At 38.9% G+C, this 19,081-nt stretch overlaps 2 protein-coding genes and 1 non-coding gene across 4 annotated transcripts in view; 2 read left to right on the forward strand and 1 right to left on the reverse strand.

Annotated features, from left to right (window-relative positions):
* The window catches only part of LOC129360240 (BCL-6 corepressor-like protein 1), a 42,124-nt gene extending 34,533 nt beyond the window's left edge, over positions 1–7,591 (reverse strand). The window contains 1 exon segment of the mRNA XM_055030336.1: positions 7,502–7,591. The gene's annotated coding sequence lies outside the window, so the exon portion shown is untranslated.
* On the forward strand, positions 5,084–5,156 carry trnav-uac (transfer RNA valine (anticodon UAC)). The gene has a single exon. It is a non-coding gene; the product is annotated as a tRNA-Val (tRNA).
* Positions 7,592–7,854: 263 nt separating the features above from the next.
* Positions 7,855–18,948, forward strand: LOC129360242 (cleavage stimulation factor subunit 2-like). Of its 2 annotated transcripts, XM_055030340.1 has the most exons (13): positions 7,855–7,977; positions 8,166–8,244; positions 9,296–9,465; positions 9,605–9,741; positions 9,973–10,092; positions 10,555–10,674; positions 10,933–11,047; positions 13,575–13,634; positions 15,809–15,908; positions 16,514–16,791; positions 17,406–17,530; positions 18,551–18,634; positions 18,703–18,948. In XM_055030340.1, exons 1-13 carry the CDS (start codon positions 7,881–7,883, stop codon positions 18,826–18,828), a joined length of 1,611 nt encoding a protein of 536 aa, XP_054886315.1. In that variant the 5' UTR covers positions 7,855–7,880; the 3' UTR covers positions 18,829–18,948. The 2 variants fall into 2 exon arrangements, with proteins under 2 accessions (XP_054886315.1, XP_054886316.1); XM_055030341.1 differs by lacking the exon at positions 13,575–13,634.
* Positions 18,949–19,081: the final 133 nt, after the last annotated feature.

Genomic DNA, 19,081 nt, shown 5'->3' on the forward strand with positions numbered 1-19,081 from the left:
TGTGAATGCCTGACAGAAAATTACTTTAAAATCCAGATTTTTGCAAAGATTTTAACTATTCAAGGCTGATAAGCTGAAGAGCAGCGTGTTGGAGTTTCTAATTTTTCTTCTCAGTTTCTTCCTGCTGCAGAAAATGTGATCACTTGAAATGTCTTGTCCAGCTTTAACATTTTGGTCAGGACTGTAAAACTAACCAGTTCTAATGTGTCTGTCTGAGGTATCCTTTGTGTCTAGAGCCTTTACTCCCTGTTTAGACTGACTGTTGGACAATTTGGCCACGGCCTGACAACAATGCCTCTCCGCTGGAGAAGCCATTAAGTAGCATTCTGGTGACTGTTTCTGACATGCACCGGGGGTCTGAATCTGCACTAAATTACACTAAAATCAAACCACTTCTTCTGGGTCCTTATGTGTTTTTGTCAGCGAGTCAATGAAGGGGACATTACTACAATCATTTTCTGATGTTTTATGAATGAAATTAAGAAATCAAGCAGTTCTCAGAATCAAAAGAATATACCAATGCAGCAACACAGCAGATCCAATCTCAAAACATTTTAATTTATAAAGATGCATTCATCTGCTGAAGGGTTTCAGATATTCTAGCACTAAACCAGCAGCTGATGAAATAATATCTTCAGTAATGAACACTTTTCCTGTCTTCTCATTCCATACTTTGGTCCAAGGGCCTGTAAATTTACTTCTAAACAACAAAAAAGTGAATTTAAATCTGACTTAAGCATCATCCAAAAATCTTCAAATTTTAAAAAAGGAGGCATGCATTGCCTCCAGCAATACAAGGCTGGAGGCATTTTGTTGGAACAATGGAAGAATCCTCCAAACATGGGCCAGAGGATTTTAGCATTTTCCAAAAGCTTGCTTAACCTGTTCTAGATGTTGATCCCACATTTTGTTTGATAATCGGTTCCTTTGTTTGTCATTTGACATATCAAAAACAAGGTTCTAATTATGTGATGTTTTATTAAATATCAAGAACTTTAGAGGTGTTCAATATGTTTTCTTCTTGCATTTTGCATCATTGTGTTTTTTGACTAAATTGAAAATACTCAGAAAGTTATGAGCATGTGGTGAATTCTGACTCTCCTCACATATGATTTTATTTAATAATCCTGCTTGCAGCGCCAGAGCCTGGATCAGTGAAAATCTGTCTGGCTCTCAAGGTCTGCCATTGTACGCCGTATGATAAATAGATGAAGCTGTCATTCCCATTTTCTTGAACAAAGCCTTCTCGCCCTTCACTGGAGTGAACATGGCTAAAAATGAGAGAATTGGTCTCAGAAGTTCGACAGGTAGATTCAAGAAGTGGATGAAAGAAAATAGTTTGATGTTAAATTAGTTTGGTAGTCCAGCTCACTGGAATGATCATTTAAGGTTGATCTGCAACAAGAAAACAAAGACGGACAGAACTTCTTGTAAGATCGGGACTGTTGCTTGAATCAGATATTTTTGATGTGCACATAAATTAGTGACAAAAATACTAAATTTCCAAAATGTCCATACATTCACATGTAAAAGCACAAATAAATCTTTCAACTCTAAGGCTCAATAAATGTCAAGTAAGAGGATCTTCTTCTAGACTTTCATAAGGGTTAGAGTCCTTTTGATAAGGTCCTAGTCAAAGTCCTGGAGTCATAAGAGTTTATTTAACATTCAGTCACAAAAAACATGCAGTACCTCTTCTACACATGTGTACTGTCTGTCAGCTGGCTACAAGAGGGATAATACGTTACATTTTTCTTTTCAGCAAAGACAAATTTGAGTATTTGGAAAAAATTTCAGTCACAAAATACTTGGCGTTTAACCTAAATTAGTACCAGATAATAATCCCATTACCAGAAAACAGAGCACAGCACTTAACTTCAAACTATAAATATGCCTCAAAAGAAATAAAAATAAATATGACCGAAGATCAATCAAATGCAATGAAAGCAATTAAAAACAAATAAGGCCAAATTAAGCCTTATTGGCACTGAAAAAATAAAATAAAAATGCATTTGAAGATTATTTTAAGATTAGGCAGTGAGAAGCACTAGAAATGTTTTCAGTTTTTACCAGTTAAAAAATGTGCAGCAGCATTTTGAACCAGCTGCAAATACGAGAGCAAAAACTGACTCAACATAAAGTCCACTAAAGTCCATTTAAGCTGGATCTGTCTCGAAGGAATGCATGTAAGTTAGTATATCACAAATTATACATCTATATCAATACTTAATAGAAATAATTAATATAAAAACCTTTATTTGCTACACAGGACCCTCTATTCTGCCGTCTTTATTGTCAGCAGTACTAATGACCTTGCATTAAAGGAGGAGTGACAAGGTTTGCACAGAGTTGAAGAAGCTTCAGGGACACGTTGAGATTGAAAAATAAACTCAGTCATGCTGCTTCTCTGTAGTTTTAGTTTGTTGATGTAAATGTGACACAATCTCTCATGTTTTTTATGTTTGCCATGTTATCTGTCGTTAAATATTAGAAATAAACAATCCATACTTTGACTAAATAGTATCATCAATGTATTGTTGCTGTCAGACATCCACATACAGCTATGGTTGACACGGATATCAGATCAATTTTAGGGATTTAATTTTAAATTTGTATCGACACAATAGACAAAATCAAAAATGTACATACAAACTCAAATATATACGTTTATCCTCACCAGTACTTGGTTAAACGTCCTTAGTATACCAGAAACTACACACTTCCATCAATGTGTCTCTGGTATAATTCTTTCTCAATAATTAACCAGAGGTGGGTACTAACTAACTAGTTACATTTACGGTAGTACATTTGGAAAAAAATTAACTTTTAGTTGTACTTTTACTGCATCATATAGATGAGATATATATATTGTAATCCATGGCTACCTTATTATATCTAAAAAAAATGAACCACACACATTTAAAATTTATGGTTAAGTGATATTTCTAGTATGTAAACCTTTTGTTTTAATGTTATTTTCTGTCTGCTGAGCCTTTTACAGGTCAAGTGAATGTACAGTAAACAGTGCATATTGTCACAAGAGATACTTTGCTTTTTTTTTACCTCATGTACATCACCTACTTCAAGTACTTAAAAAGCTTTACGATGTAAAACTAATTTCTTATGCCTTCATTTCTTTTTTTGTAGTGATGCCACTTATTTGTAGTATTTTACTCTTTTAAAACGTCAGAATTACATAACTATATCATTTTGTCTATCTGTTCACATATTTTTTTCTAATTAGATGCTATGATTTGTTACTCGGTACTTCAACTTGACATCAACTGAAAGGTCCCAACAGAGAAGCTGGTATTGAAGTCAATATTACCCCCCGATCAAACCTCAAGAGTCCACAAATACTGCTCTAGCCTGTAGCCACTAAGATGCAGCTTTCTGCTGCTGCACTCTATTGAGTTTATCTGTTCTGTTTGGTGTTAGTTGATTGTTCTGTTTGGTGTTAGTTGATGTGATGGCAGTGATGTATGTTTATGCTTGCATGTTGTGCAGGGCAAGAACCTGCTGAAAAACTGTATTTGTTCTGAGTCAGGCCAGATTATTTTTTAATCTTGTCTTGAGTTTTTTTTTTTTTTAATAAAACAAATAAATAAAAATGCTATTTCTGATAAGGGTGCTTATTTATCCTGTCAGAGTCATGGCAGAAGCTTGTTTGTGGCAGTAAAAAAGCATGTGGGTTCTAGCTTATGCACCAGGGCCAGATTTAGAAGGATGTGGTTCCCTGGGCTGGACCCTGTTTGGTGCCCTATCCACTAAGGGAGAAATATTTTATCAAGGGAAATTACAGTAAATTAATACATATTTTTCATGTGACATCACACTTTCAGGAACTCTGTAGCTGGAAGCCATCTTGATAGGTATCTCTGTCTAACTGTCATGACAGTTGCTATGGAGTTGCTATGACAACAATAAACAAGCCACAATCTTAGAACTAGCCCTCGCCTAGTTTCTATCTAATTAATAAACAACATAAGTACATTGCAACTATTACTCGATTACTCAATTTTGAGTACTCTTCTTTCATTTTGTTGGTCTCAAAGCCATGGTTCATCTATGCTTTGCACTACGCTTGCCTCCCAAGATGGCGGTTAAGTGGCGTGGATCACTTCCAGCTCTGACTTGTGGGACAATAACTCCATGTTGTTCCAAAGAAACTGACTGTAACTTCATAAAGATCCAATACTTCAATATACTGTCTATATTCATAAAAATAACAAAATATTAATGGAACTCAAAAATCGCAGCCCTCTGCTACTGCCCCTGTAAGCTCTTTCTCAAGTCTGGCTCAGCACCATACAGATGGTTGAATTGGATCACATGTGGATCAAAAATAATATAATATAAATCTAAACTCTAAACCTAATTGATTTTTTTCTAGTATTTTAAGTAGATTGTTATATAATGATCCCACTCTGAGAAAGGCTAGCTAATTAACAGCTCCAAATTAACATGACATTCACGATGATGATGGGTGGATGAACATTTCTTTACTGCGAAAAAGACTCTTTCTGTCAAACTATATCACTGTAAATATTCCTGCTAAATATGCGGTCTTTATCTCCGCGACATGTCCGTATTTTACACACAACACATCAGTGTCCCACATTCACATGACATCATAAGCTGGCGAGGTGCAGCAGCAGCAGCAGCGAGCCATTTCCTTCAGTTTGTCCGTCCTCACACTAATCACGCACCAAACCAGCAGGACACACAAAAACAGCTTCGTTCCGGACGCTAATCTCGACTCGCTGCCCGTGCGAGTCGGCGGAAGACGAGAAAATAAACAGGGACAAATTACGGGGAATCGCTCGACTCCGTCTTTATAGTTCACAAGCTGCAGCTCGCGGTGATCAGAGACAAAAGCGAACCGTCCCGACAGGAACCGACCCTCAACTGGAGCGGCCGAAAGTCAGCAGGCGGGCGAGCTGGGACTGAGACAGCGCAGCGTGGAGGACGCGGTGACTTTCCCAAACGTTGTTACAAACAACCGCGCTCTGCAATACACGCGGAACTACGCAGCCATTGGTGCCGTGTCAAATGCCGGGTCCAGGCGCCCGCCAAGCCAGTGGGTTCCATAGTGTAGCGGTTATCACGTCTGCTTTACACGCAGAAGGTCCTGGGTTCGAGCCCCAGTGGAACCAAGCGATTTTTTTTTTTTTTTTTTTTTAAAAAGGAAGCGAAAATTCATCGTTTCCGGCTTTTGGTCAAAAATTAAAACGCGTACAAATCTGATGAAAACTTACAGTTCAAATGTTAAATTGTGCGTGGGCTGTAAATGTTTTTCATGGTTCTCTGGATCTGACCGATTTCCAGAGCAGTTATTGTGGTCATTTTTTTGTTTTTAGTGCTTCTGTTTCTAGTCTTTCCCCTCCTGGTGTCCCTGGTCGCAGCAGATGGCTGCCCTGCCTGAGTCTGGTTCTGCCAGACATTCCTACCTGTTAAAACGGCGTTTATTCTCCCTTGTTGCCAAGGGATCGCTCAGAGGGAATTGCTGAATTTCTTTGCATAAAAATGTCCTGGGGATACTTTCTGCTATATATTAGTGCAATATAAACAGTTTGCCCTATTTTTTTAACAATAATATTATTTTGGGGTTGAATAATTTTTCTACTTGTACACCTGAATTTCCTCACTGGAAGATATTTATACTATATTTTTCTGCTCTATTAACTACGGACATCTGAATTTGTGAGACAATAGAAACACAACCTTCTTGGCTCAATATTAACAGAACCTGCTAGTTTTTTCTTTCTTTACTAATTAATTTAGAAACTATTTCTGGTCTGTTTGAAAGAAAAAGTGAAAAAAGACACTTTTTAACTAAAGTTTATAGTTAAAATAGGTTAACTATATATGTTTGTTTGGCTTTTCAAGAGAGTAATACATTGTCAATCTCCATTATTTATTGGTGTCCAACTTCCTGATAAACAGACAATGTCTCCAGAACGAATGTATTTATGTACAAACTCATTATAACTATAATGTCATTCTTTCTTTATGCAGAAGTCCTGAGTGATCAATCTTTTCTATAGATGTAAGTACACTTTACTGCAATTTTTGAAACTGCACTCGAGCAAAAGCTTTTCAGAATCCAGAATGTTTTTTCATGTATAAATGTATGTATCAGGACATACTTTTAAAATTTGCTGGACTTTCTGGAGTTTAAAAATCATTCAAATCTAACTTTAAGTATTCAGAAACATAAAAATATTTTTGTAAAATCTAAGTACTTCCCTGGTTTCTCACTGGTTTTAGGTGGGGGAAGTATCAGGTGTTGCTGTTTAATTACTGAGCATCAGCAAGGGTTGCCTCCTCTGTTGGCAGGTGTCTGTTAACACGATGCAGTGAGGAAAACATCAGCGATGACCATAGAAAAGCACTAGTTGCTGACCATCATTCTGGCCCAAAAATTATAGAGGAAAGAAACAGGAAGTAGCAGCAAAGGTAAACCCAGCAAAGATTGCAAACAACCAACAACCTCAAAACCCACAGGCCTCAATTAGCATGTTAAATGTCAAATGAGAGAACAACACAATTAAGATAAGACTGTCAATCTGCCTTAGGTTTGGCAATATTAATCCCTGCAATGTTCTTTGAATAAATGAGACAAAGTAAAGCTTTTTGGCAATAATACAGAATACCATGCTTAAAGGAAACCAATTATACCATGTAATCAATATGTCAACTATCAATTCCTCTGTATACCAATAAACTGAAAATATTATGTCATCTGTCTGACCTTTGAAATCTGACAAAAACTGGGTCATGAAGCAGAACAATAGTCCAAAACACAGTCACAAATTGAAATAAATCAACAAATTGCAATGGCCCAGTCAAAGTCCAGACCTCAGCAGGATGGGAATGCTGTGGTAAGACATGCATGTAAGCAATGTTGTTGTTTTTTTTACAATGTTAAATTTCAATGTACTTCATTGAGATTGTATGTGATGTCAGAAAAGCATCAAACATTTTTCACAAACAAAACTTTGAAAAGTGTGGCAAGCATTTACTCACTCACCTGTCAAATAATCAATTTCTTTTGTAGTTGCTTTAATTTAAACAACCGCTTTGTTGTTTAAATTAAAGCATAGATATGCATTTGTGTGTTTATAGTTGTGCTAAATACAAATACAACTACAAACCACACTTGATATTTTTATTTGTAAAGAAAATCCAAACAAAATATATCCTTGTATCTTTTCTGTCACTTCACAACCATCAAATCCAAGATTGTAGTTATAATGTGATGGAATGTTAAAAAGTTAAAGCGGTATAAGTATTTCAACAATAGATAAACTGATATGAAATAATTTTTTTCTGCAGATTTAATGTATCTGCAGAAATGCAGATACATTAAAAGTCTCGGTCTGACTTTTATCAGCTGTTAACTGTTAACCAACCGCAACTCCCTCCTGATCTTTTAACGGCTGCTGTTTACCGGCTAACCGGCACATAAAAAAGCATTAAACATAAAACAACTACTGACCTAATCTTCTGCTCTGTTGCGGAAAAGCTGCGTCTCCATCGTTCAGTTCACCTGGTTGAGTTTTTAGGAAGGAAAACGTGACTTTGTAACCGTCCATCTCTCTGTTTCTATGCTGGGGCGGAAAAACAGAAGGCAGCAACGGTGACCGTAGCAACAGCGCCATCTGGGTTCTAATGGAAAGTGACTACCGGTTCTGCTCGGCGTTGGTCGACGTTAATAACGGAATAAATTAAAACTCTCGGGGATCGGTTCGTCACATTTTTCAAGCTATCGAGAGAGGTCGCGCTGCCGCTGGTGTTTGAGCGCGGCGCCTCGTCTAACAACCGGATGTTGTTTCCTGCTGATTTCCTCCGGTGCGACGTTCATTGTGGTCCCCAAAATGGCGAACGTTGCTGCAGCTACCGTGGCCGCTGCGGCCGCGGCTGCCGCCGCCAACAGAGACCCGGCCGTGGATAGGTCACTACGATCAGTTTTCGGTGAGTCCAGCTTTAATAGATGCGGCCAAAGCATGAAACAGTAAAATAAACCAGCTAACGAGTGGAGACCTCCTAGCTTACTCATATGGCCATGTAGCGGAGGAACAAACGATGCTAATAAGCAAATAGCTTCATAATTTGAGATGTTAGCTTTTTTTTAATTCATTCAATATTCTGTAATGTTTCAGTTGGAAACATTCCATATGAAGCCACAGAAGAGCAGCTGAAAGACATATTTTCTGAAGTAGGACTTGTTGTCAGCTTCAGGTAAGTAAAGGAGAAACATTACAAGGATTAAAGTGCACATAATTGTCTCCATCAATTGTTTTTCTGTAATATAAATGCCTCTAAGTAAAGTAGAATATGTCAGACAAGGCAGCTGATTTTTGTAACTTAATTAAATTAAAACTCAAATTTGGAATATTGCATACAAAAATGTCATATAATGCACAATCCTGGAGAACATTGTTGACCTAGCAGGAAGTTGGATGCAAGAAAGGTAAAGTTCGTGCTATTCAATATTTACTTTGGGGGGAGATTCAACAGGTGTGGAGTTAAACTTGAACATGGGCTACAACTCCTGCATACCTTTTCAATTATTCTGAAAAAGAAACATATCGCATGTGTCAAACTCAAGGTCCAGGGGCCAAATCTGGCCCGCCGTAACTTCCTACGTGGCCTTCTAGACTCCAAATTGCTTCAATAAAAACCTCCAGGTTTTCACAAATTGACAGAGTCCCATATTTTTTTCTGATTTTACTAAAAAGCTTTCCAAACACATTTGGTTTAAGTGACTGTTGCCACAGCTTTATTCGATGTCAAGTTATGTCTGTGACCGACACAGCGATGAATAAAAAGTCACATTTAACGTCATATATTAGCTCAAATATCATAAAAATTTCTTACAAGTATTTCTAGATTAGCATGACAAAATCTGTGATTGCAGAAAAAATACAAAAACAATCACAAAATCCTGGATGGACTGGTCAGTGTGAAAAGATGTTCAATATTAATTAATTTGAAGATTTGCTTATTGAATGCTAAAACAGGTATTTATTGATAATTTAACAATTTAATGGGTTTTATCAGTACAATCTGACCCTTTATAAGAACATTCAGATTTTTATATGGCCCAAAATTAAAATGAGTTTTCACCCCTGCTGTATATAATTAATATAAATGAAGTTTATTTTTTAAATTGAATTATTTAAACAAAAGAAATCTTCTCTTTGATGCCGTAATTCATTGATATGTGTCATCTGTTGCTTCTTTGATGGTGTAGATGTTATTGTGAGTGTATGTCCCTTGTTTTTCTCAGGTTAGTGTATGACAGAGAGACAGGAAAGCCAAAAGGATATGGCTTCTGTGAATACCAGGACCAGGAAACGGCGCTCAGCGCCATGAGGAACCTGAACGGGAGAGAGTTCAGTGGTCGGGCTCTCAGAGTCGACAATGCAGCTAGTGAAAAAAATAAAGAAGAGCTCAAAAGTAAGTTACTGCTTATTTCTGAGCAGTAACTATGAAGTCTATGTAAACTTTTTTACATAGACTTCATAGTTAAAGCAAAGGAGATGTGGTTATAATTTCTGTCTTTGTGTGAAGAAACAGTTCTTCCTTTTCTGCACAGGTCTGGGGACTGGAGCCCCCATCATCGAGTCTCCTTTTGGAGACAGCGTGTCGCCAGAGGAGGCTCCAGAGTCCATCAGCAGAGCTGTGGCGAGTCTTCCACCTGAGCAGATGTTTGAGTTGATGAAACAGATGAAGGTACGTTAGTTTACTGGATCTGTCCAAACTTTCACAGTTAATACATAAAAAAACTGAGCTTAAATGTAGCGAGAACTCTGCTGCTGAACGTCTGTAATTGTATGAAAGTTTGACTTGGAACCTGCATCTTTGTTTACCTCCTTTTGTGTATTTTGAAGCTTCCTTCCAGTGTGTACTTTTTAACCTAATGTTTTATTTGTCTGATTTGTGAAATGTGATTTCTTTCCCCAGCTGTGTGTACAAAACAGCCCCCAGGAGGCGAGAAACATGCTGCTGCAGAACCCGCAGCTGGCCTACGCTCTGCTGCAGGCGCAGGTCGTGATGCGGATCGTCGACCCGGAGATCGCTTTGGTGAGAACTAGCAATAGTAATAAGCAATAGATCAATTAATTGCATGACAAATTAAAATGAGCTCAATTATTACCATTTGCATGATTTGTCGTTTTTCTCTTTTCTCTCTTTCTACCAAAAACTGAAAGTCTTCAGTCTGTTGCTTTGGTCTCAACTAGCCCCTTTTTTATTATATAATTACATTTATTTGTTGATTCTGTTTGATTTGTTTTGCTTATTTACTTTGGATATTTCAAATGTCTCCCAGTTCAAGTGTTAAATCAGAATTTAAAGTTTATTGATCTTTGAGAATGTGTTACGGCTTTATTATGCCATTCCAATTATAATACCTGAAAATGGTCTCAAAACAACAATATTATCGTTTATCGCAAAGAAAGACAAACAGGTTGTTCTTCATGGCAACATTTGGAATTGGAGTTGTGTATTAAGATTTTGATGAAACTGCTTGTCGTTTTTGTACAGAAAATGTTGCATCGTCAAACAGCTGTTCAGCCTCTGGTGTCCAGCAGTCAGGGTGGAGGAGCACCACCTGTCAATCCTCCTGTTCAGCCCAATGTGCAGGTGTCTCAGCCACAACCTGTGGTAAGATAAACGCCAACCCTCTCTCCAGCTCCAGTCCTCACGAGCGACTGTCCTGCAACATTTAAGGGCCTTCCTGCCCAAACACGCCTGAATCTAAAAATGGCTCGTTGCCAGAGCTTTGCAGAGCTAAATGAGGAAATCCAGCCAATTATTTTATTGTAATTTCTATTGTTCTGTCAATACTTCAACAAAATACAGCAGTAAAACCCTGACTCCAAATCGCCCACCTTATTAATCTGAGCTTTGTCTCATTATCAGCCAGTCATGCATGTGAATGGAGCTCCTCAGATGATGCAGCCCGCCAACATGGGCGTTGTCCCCAACATGCCTGTACCGGGCCCAGTACCAGGACCCGGACAAATCGGACCTCCAGGTATTCGCTTTTTGTTTCTTACTTTACTACCTCGAGGCTTCCCATAGTGAGGATTGCATTGCATTGTGGGATGTGGTCGAGTAAATATGCTAATAAACAAAAGTCATGCATCATTTTTGAAGCATAAAATTCAACTTTCAAGACATAATCTCAAAAGTATTTTCTATGCTTCTCAGATTACAATGTTAATAATATGCAGAAACATGCTGGTGATGAGATTAAACTCGTCCCACTTTCTGCTTCGATAGAAAACACAGAATCTGCTTCCTGTATTTACATTTGGCTCCTTCGACCCGACACATCTGACCAGCAAACAAACTGAACGTTCTGGCTTGTAGTGACTGGTTCTGGTTCGCCTGGAGTTTCTTCCAGGCAAAACAAAACTCCAAGAGAATCACAGAAATAAAACGTCCAATGAAAAGTTAACAAACTCAACAGCTGATTTAGGCCAAAGTAAACAAGCTACAGATCACCCAAATCACCTTAAAAATGTGCAAGGCTTCCTTTTTAAAACTAACAAATCTAAAAATGTAACATTTAGCATCAAAAAGTTTAGCACAAATGCAGTTCAATTATCATAAATTCAGAAAGTATTCAGGCTTCAAAGACAGTTTTTAATATCGTTTACATTAAATCGTTAAATCATTTTCCTGTTTTTGGTCTGTGAGGATTCCCAAGATTATTTCTATTTGCTAAATACCAAAATAATGCACATTTTACATGGATATTTTTTAAGCTCTCTTCAGATTTATATACATTTCTTATGGTCCTTCTTCATCTGGAAGTTGCTCTGTTGATGTTTTGAGATCTTGCCTCAGGTCTTCCTGCAGACAAAACTTCAGGTTTCATAAAATTGCACCCAAAGTTAAATCTGAGAGGTGAAGGCCCACATTTCTATATAGTCAGATGTCATACATAGAGAGGGTGTTGCACTGAAGCACATCCACAAGTGTGTCTATTTTTAACTTATCAGAAGCTCAGGAAGTTGTGACATCATCACCATCTGTCTCATTATTCGGCTGTTTATCAAATAAACGTCGTTTGGTTTCTAACTGACCACAAACAGGAAAGGTTAAGTCTGATTTCTGAGGTTTCTCTGAGTTTCTGCGTTGAAATCCCTCCTGGGTTCTGAAGATCAGGCGTCACATTTGGAGTTGATTTGAGATGCAGCGTGGATCTGTGCTGAGCTCAGTGGCAGCAGCGCCGGACACCAGGGAAGATGACAGGCAGTCTGTGGTCGGAGGCAGAAATAAATCATCTGGGAACGTTTTGCATTAAATTATATGTATAATGCTCTTTTAAGTTTCAAAGTATCACCATAGAAACCTATGAGAAAATGGTTGAGATTAACACCCAGTTGGGTTTGTAAAAAAATGACAAATAAATAAGTTACAGACTGTATCCCTCTGAAATGAGCTCTTCCACATCCACACATGAATAAACATTTTTTAGAAGCGATAAATGATCCTGCAACCTCCGAAAGGTTAAAACTGATTGATTGAATTCCTTCGATTTGGAAATTTGTCTGTAACAAACTTCCAAAGAAGTCCTGAAATATGAATCTGTAAACATTTGAAATGAGAAGTCGTTCGATTTAATTCTGCAACAAAAAGTTTCCTTTCTTCTGACGGCAAATATTTCTGAATTAGGCTGAAACAATTGGATAAATAATGATGACTCGATTTTTGAAGTAATCGTCAACTAATTTAGTAGCTGGTTATTCATGAACTGGAGTAGAAAGTCTCATTAGCTGAGAGAAAAACAACATTCAGCCAAAACAGTACAAGATAAAAACATTTGATTTAACATGAAAGAAAAAAAATCTTCATCTATAAAAATGTTCTACCCAGAATTTCAGCTTCACTTTGCTCAAATTCTGTATGAATAAAAAATGTTTTAGGAAACTTTCTTCCTAGTGAGTTATTGTTTAATTGAAAAAATAAACATTTCAACTCTGCACTGCATTGATGTCAAGTCAAGCAGAACGGACTGAGCTGTTCACAGTTTGATGTTAGAAGCATTTTTTAGTTGGAGATTTTTTGCTATAACTGATCAAATGTTCACCAAAAGAATGTCATTATTGCATTTTAGGTTTATTTTCTAATATTTAAAAATTTATTTTAGTGATTTATTTGCATCTTTTAATGTTTTTCTAGTATTATCTGAAAAGGGTTAAGTTGTTGTGAATGTGTATTTTTTTATCTGATTAATCAATTAATTGTCAGAATAATCAATAGAATAATCTTTAGTTGCAGCTCCAGTTTGAATACTTTATAAATCTGCACCCGTCATGACTCACTACGACCACCAGGTGTCACTAGAGCCTCTGCTAACGTTCTCAGCTGGATCAGCTTCGTTTCCTCTTCATTGTGTCGCTAAATGTCAGATAGAAAAATTGATTCCTTCTTTTCTGCGAAGCCTCCTTGTGTCTTTCTGTGTGCATGCGACGATGTGATCAGCCCCAAATTGCCGCTTCGCTGTCTTGAGTCCTGTGTCTCCTGTTCTTTTCACTTTAATGCTGGCTCAGGAAACCTACAGAATTCCCCCACAGGATCAGCCGGACCTGCTGCTATCGAGCGGCCACAAGGTATCACTGTCACCCCTCAGTTCCCCTGACAGCTCAGTAGACTCCGCAGGACAGACGCTCGACATGCAGGGCAGTCTGTGGATTGCACTGTTTGATTTCCACTGTTTTTTGCCTCTTCCTAATGCCCTTCGCTGTTTCACTCTGCACCCTGGCAGCGGTTATCAAGCCTGTTCATGAACTGTGAGTGAGATGAAAATGCTGCGTCATGAAGGAGAGGCTGGGTATGAAAAGATACCGGGTCAGAAACTCAAGGGCTTTTGGATCAGTTTCACAATCATCCCCAACTATTTGTCTATAAAAGCAACTTTATGCTTTATAATTAGGCCTGTCGTGATAACAAATTTTGCTGGCCGATAAATTGTCAGAGAAGTTATTGTAATTAATGATAATGTTGTTGTTTTGAGACCATTTTTCAGTTGTGTAATAAATGATCAGAGATAAATAAACTTTGAATTCTGATAAATATTTAACACTGGAACTGAAAGGTGTTTTAAAATCCAAAATAAATAAACAAAACACCAGAAACAACAAATAAATGAATTATGAAGTCTCTGTTAACAAAACTGTCCTTCAAAAAAAGGTCTAATTGAGACCAAACGGCAGAATGAAGACGTTTATCATCCAGTTTTTAATAGGAATAGAGAATAAAATAAATCATGCTAATGAAAATTATTGAGCTCATTCAAATTATCATATGATTTATTGATTTTAGCGAGAGGCCTACTTACAATCGGGTCTCCGATGTAAAGTTTCTGTTGCAGAAAAGATGAAGTAGAGAAAACTGGTAGCTAAAATATATTGATGTCAACTGAGCTGATCTCTTTCCCTCTCACTGTGTGTCTATCACTCTCTATCTCTCTGTCTTTGTCTCTCTTTATCTCTCTATCTTTCTCTCTTTGTCTCTTTATCTTTGTCTCTATCTTTTCTCTCAGTTTGTCTCTGTCTGTCCTCAGGTAACCAGGTGTTAGAGAGCAGTCAGTGTTACCCAGCTCTGTAGTTAAACATGATTCTATTATTATTAATCAATAAATTCAGGGTGATAACCCCGCTGTCTGTACCGCCTTATATTTGTCCAGTTAGCATTGCTGGCTAACCATTAGCCTGCCGCTACAACTGGACTCTTCTAAAGGATAAAATCGGAGTCGCTTTGTTGGAAACTGTTCAGCTTCTTGTTATTTGCTGAAACTGTTTTAAGTAGAAGTTTATAGAAGCTTCCTGCTCCTTTTTTAAACTTATTTTTGTTGCTTAAAAAGCTGCAGCTTCTCCTCTCAGTGACAACTTCCACACTGAAGAGTTTGAGAAGTGGGACCTGCTCCAGCTTACGCATGATGTTTAATTTTATTTTTAAAGTTCCTGCCTCCCTGTCGACAGATCCAGGCCAATCAGTTTCCATGTCTGTGGTTTTTGAGACTCACTTTGCAATTTGTCTGAATAGTAAAAAAAACTTTTTCTTTTGTTGGGAATTTTAATTAAAATTTCCACAGAGCTTTATGTTTTGGTCTGTTTGAGGTATTTTTTTAGATATTAACTGACCGGTGTTTTGATCGGTGACTCAGTTCGTGAGGAGACTTTTCACCACATAGTTTTTTCTCCTGACAAATTTCTTGGATGGCTTTTTTTTTTTTTTTTTACTTGTGTAAAACTATGTTGAATTAGTGACACTCATACTTGAGTACGTTAGGTTTACACTGATGCTTCTTTAGTCTTTTGCTTTCGTCTAAATGCTTCTCTCTTTGAGAACAGCACCTCCAGACCAACACTAAGAGCTTTTTCTTGTCCTGCACAGTTAATATTTTCCAGGCTCTTGCAGACGTGGTGCAGCATTTAAACATGAATCACTCTGAAAAGGGAAAACTACCGGCTGTTGTCCAACAGGAACACTCAGCCTGATTAGATTTTATTTATAGGACGTTACAGTCGTTACATTTATGTGTGTTTGAGTTGGTCAAAGAGTGAAATGGGCCCAGATGTGTCGCTGTGGGACGTTTTGCTTTAGACGAGTTTTTCTGCCAGTCGCTGTGGGGAGAGCTGGTTTAACCTGACCCAAAACGGCTCTGGACTGACAGTAAAGCCAACACCTTTTATAGGTGTGAGTGTCTGCCAGGAAACTCAGTCCACTCAGCGGTGCTAAAGAAAACCCATGACGTGTTTTGATTGATTTGTTGTTGTTGTAGGACCGGGCGGTATCCCACCCAGAGGCCTGTTGGGCGACGGACCCAATGATCCCAGAGGAGGAACTCTGCTGTCTGTCACTGGAGAGGTCATCGACCCCAAGTAAGAAACAGCTGTTAGCAGGATTAACGCCTAACCACTCCAGCGTTCTGGATATCGCCGCCTCTCTGCTCCATTTCAACGTAAACTAACCGTCTTTATGTTCTGTTCGTCTGGTTCTGCTGAGTCGGTCCGGCTCTTTTGGCTGGCTGAAAACAAAATTGAGTAGAGACCTGAATCTTTCACTGTCAAATTATTTAATCACAACTTTTAGGGTTCGATTCAGAAACAGTCTTCAGATGTTGTTTAAATTATGGCGACGCCAACAATTTTTGTGAACGTAGCCATACTTTTTTTTTTTGCGGTTGTTGAGATTGCCAAATATATGCGACTTCCAAATGTATGTAAATGTATCGCAAACAACCTGGAAGTGTCCCGCAGTAGAACTGCCCAAAATCGGCAGGTTGGGTTTCTTAAACCAAATAAAAAAACTACTTTTTTTCCCCCCCATTTTAATTCATTTAAATTAAACAAATAATTTCCTGTTGAAACATGTTAGTTTGTTTTGCAAACAAACATGTTTTACAGTTTTTTGCACCGATTGCTTGTTAGAGCCAGAAATCTGTAAACCGGTGATCAATACTAAAGATGTAAATGTTTGTGTTTAGCCGGGCCTACATGGCCGCTCCGCCTCACCAGGCCCCGCCGGTACACATACCCCAGATGGGAGGCGGGCCCCAGATGGGAGGCGGGCCCCAGATGGGAGGCGGGCCCCAGATGGGAGGCGGGCCCCAGATGGGAGGCGGCCCCCAGATGGGAGGCGGGCCCCAGATGGGAAGTGGGCCCGAAATGAGAGGCCCTCCGATGTCTGAGCCGCGGACCATGATGGTGGACCCGCGAGGGCCGCCGATGATGGAGCCGCGGGGACCGCCGATGGAACCCAGAGGTACGAGTCGGAGGAAAACGTTTTGTTGAAGATTAAATTGATCAGATTCATGTTTGTCACAGAACTCAGATCAACTCCAGCTGGCAATGAATCAACCAACCGAAATAAAAACAAATCAGTTATAATTTCACAGCTGTAGACTGAGCTACATGTTCCTTAAAAAGTCTTGAAATGTCTTAAAGTCATTTTTAAAATGAGTTGGCCTTAAACATGTTATTTGCAGGTCTTAAATTTTATTGTTTATTTATTATTTAATCTCATGTTTAGTGTAGTTTTGATTTATTCTGGGGAGATTTTGATAAAGCTTTTTATCGCGTGCAGAAATTGTTGCTGTGCTCTGCGGCAGCTATGGCTACTGCTAACTAGCTGCTAACATACTCTTTTGTTCCTAAGGGTAAAGCTAGCATATTTGACTTCCATCTTGGCTAAGTGAAAATGTATTGCCAGCTGGCTGGACAATGTTCATCTTCGCCTTCCCAACCGATACGATTTGTTTGTTATTGAGATTCTTTTGCATTTCTGGTCTTAAATTTCATTCACACGGCTCTGAAAATATCTTGGATTTTAGTTTTAGCATCATCTTCTCCTAAAGCTTGTTACCTGTTGTCCTTCAGGCCGGGACCCGAGGGCGATGGACGCTCGCGGGCCAGTGGCGGGTCAGAGGGTTCCCATGGTGCCTGGGATGCAGGGCCCGGTCCCCCACGCCATGGGTCCAAACGTTCCTCCGTCTGCAAGACCGGTAAGTGGGCGGAGCCTTAACTCTGTCTTCTGTTTGGTTAAAAGCATCGTCCAGCTGCTGAGACTTTCTGCATGTTTTAGCCTCCAATTCTGGGAGGACCAAAGTGTGGCCCAGGGGCCATTTGCGGCCCTTGAGGTGTTTTTGTGTGGCCCCCAACTGCAGTTTGAGAGTTTTAGAAATGTGACCCACCAGCACAGACTCTTGTTTGCTGATAAATTAAAATCCTTTCACGACATGATAAAAGTATTTGCCTTTTAATAACCAAACCTGAATGGAAAGTGGGAAGTTTGCTTGAAAGCAAAAATATGTACACAATCTTTTTAATTATCCAGCTACTGGATTTATCATCGATTAAAAATAGACAAAAACTAATTTTCCAAGGCAACAAAATAAAATCTTCTAAATATAAATTCATTGGTGATTTTTCTCCTAAGAAATCCTCTTTTATGTTTAATCTACAATAATTTGTACGTCCTTTTCCTGCAAATTTATACTGTATTTTTAAGTAATATATTGCATATATACAATTGTTTACAGCACAATAATAAACATCAAAATCAGTTGTATTATTTTCTTAGTTTTCGAACATTTCTTGCATTTCTGACTTGACCATTGTGGCCCAGTTTACAAAAAGTCTTTGAGGGAGATTTGCGCCATTTGTTAGTTTGTTAGTTTCTGACTGAATGTTGTTTCCCATCGAAAGCTGATTACAACACCCACAACATTCCACAACATTGACGAACAACTTCCTAATGCCGCCCCCCACAGATGCCACCCTGTGGAGTTGCCCATATCACCCAGATCAGAAACCGTCACTGACTGAACTACTTCCGTCTTTATTTCTGGAGAAATAAAACTTTCTCCTGACCTTGTCATCTTGTAATGGTGTATCGAAGCTCTGTTTCTTTTATATATCAGGCGTTCAGATTCGGGCCTCAAGTTTGACACACGTGATCTATAAGGTGAACGAAAATGCACAGGAAGTGAGTGAACTGAGCCGAGGCTGTTGTTGTCCTGCAGGGTCCGGGTATTTCTGGCGTCCCGCCCTCAGGAGGAGGCTTCAGTCCCGGACAGAGTCAGGTCTCCACTCAGGATCAGGAGAAGGTGGGTCCATCGACGGCGCCGCCGATGTTTCCTGCCGGCGCTGCTTAACGCCGTCCCGTCTCTTCCAGGCCGCCCTCATCATGCAGGTGCTGCAGCTGACCCCAGAGCAGATCGCCATGCTGCCGCCGGAGCAGCGGCAGAGCATCCTCATCCTCAAGGAGCAGATCCAGAAAACCGCCTCCGGCGCTCCGTGATGCTCCAAGGTGGAGGAGTTCCTCCTCGGCTTCCTGTTTTGTTTTTTTGTTTTTCCTTTAAACCAAACTGTTGTAAAATCTCAAAACTGTTTTGTCAATAAAACTAAAGAGGTCACAAAATGCCTCCTTATTTTTAATCCAAAATATCTTAAATAAATAAAGTCTTACAGGAAGACAGCACTGCCTTTAATTTGCACAATTTTCTGCCTGGTTCCTTGTTTACCTGCCTTTGTTTCTCGTCAGGAAGACTTGA

The sequence above is a fragment of the Poeciliopsis prolifica genome, unplaced genomic scaffold (assembly GCF_027474105.1).
Source record: "Poeciliopsis prolifica strain line A6 unplaced genomic scaffold, Auburn_PproV2 SCAFFOLD006, whole genome shotgun sequence".
NCBI lineage: Eukaryota > Metazoa > Chordata > Actinopteri > Cyprinodontiformes > Poeciliidae > Poeciliopsis > Poeciliopsis prolifica.

Coding starts and splice junctions, on each gene's coding strand:
- LOC129360242 (XM_055030340.1), top strand. CDS start 7,881: ATGGCGAACGTTGCTGCAGCTACCGTGGCCGCTGCGGCCGCGGCTGCC. Junction 9,742..9,972: donor AGTTGATGAAACAGATGAAG/GTACGTTAGTTT, acceptor TTCTTTCCCCAG/CTGTGTGTACAAAACAGCCC. Junction 10,675..10,932: donor TGTCTCAGCCACAACCTGTG/GTAAGATAAACG, acceptor TCTCATTATCAG/CCAGTCATGCATGTGAATGG.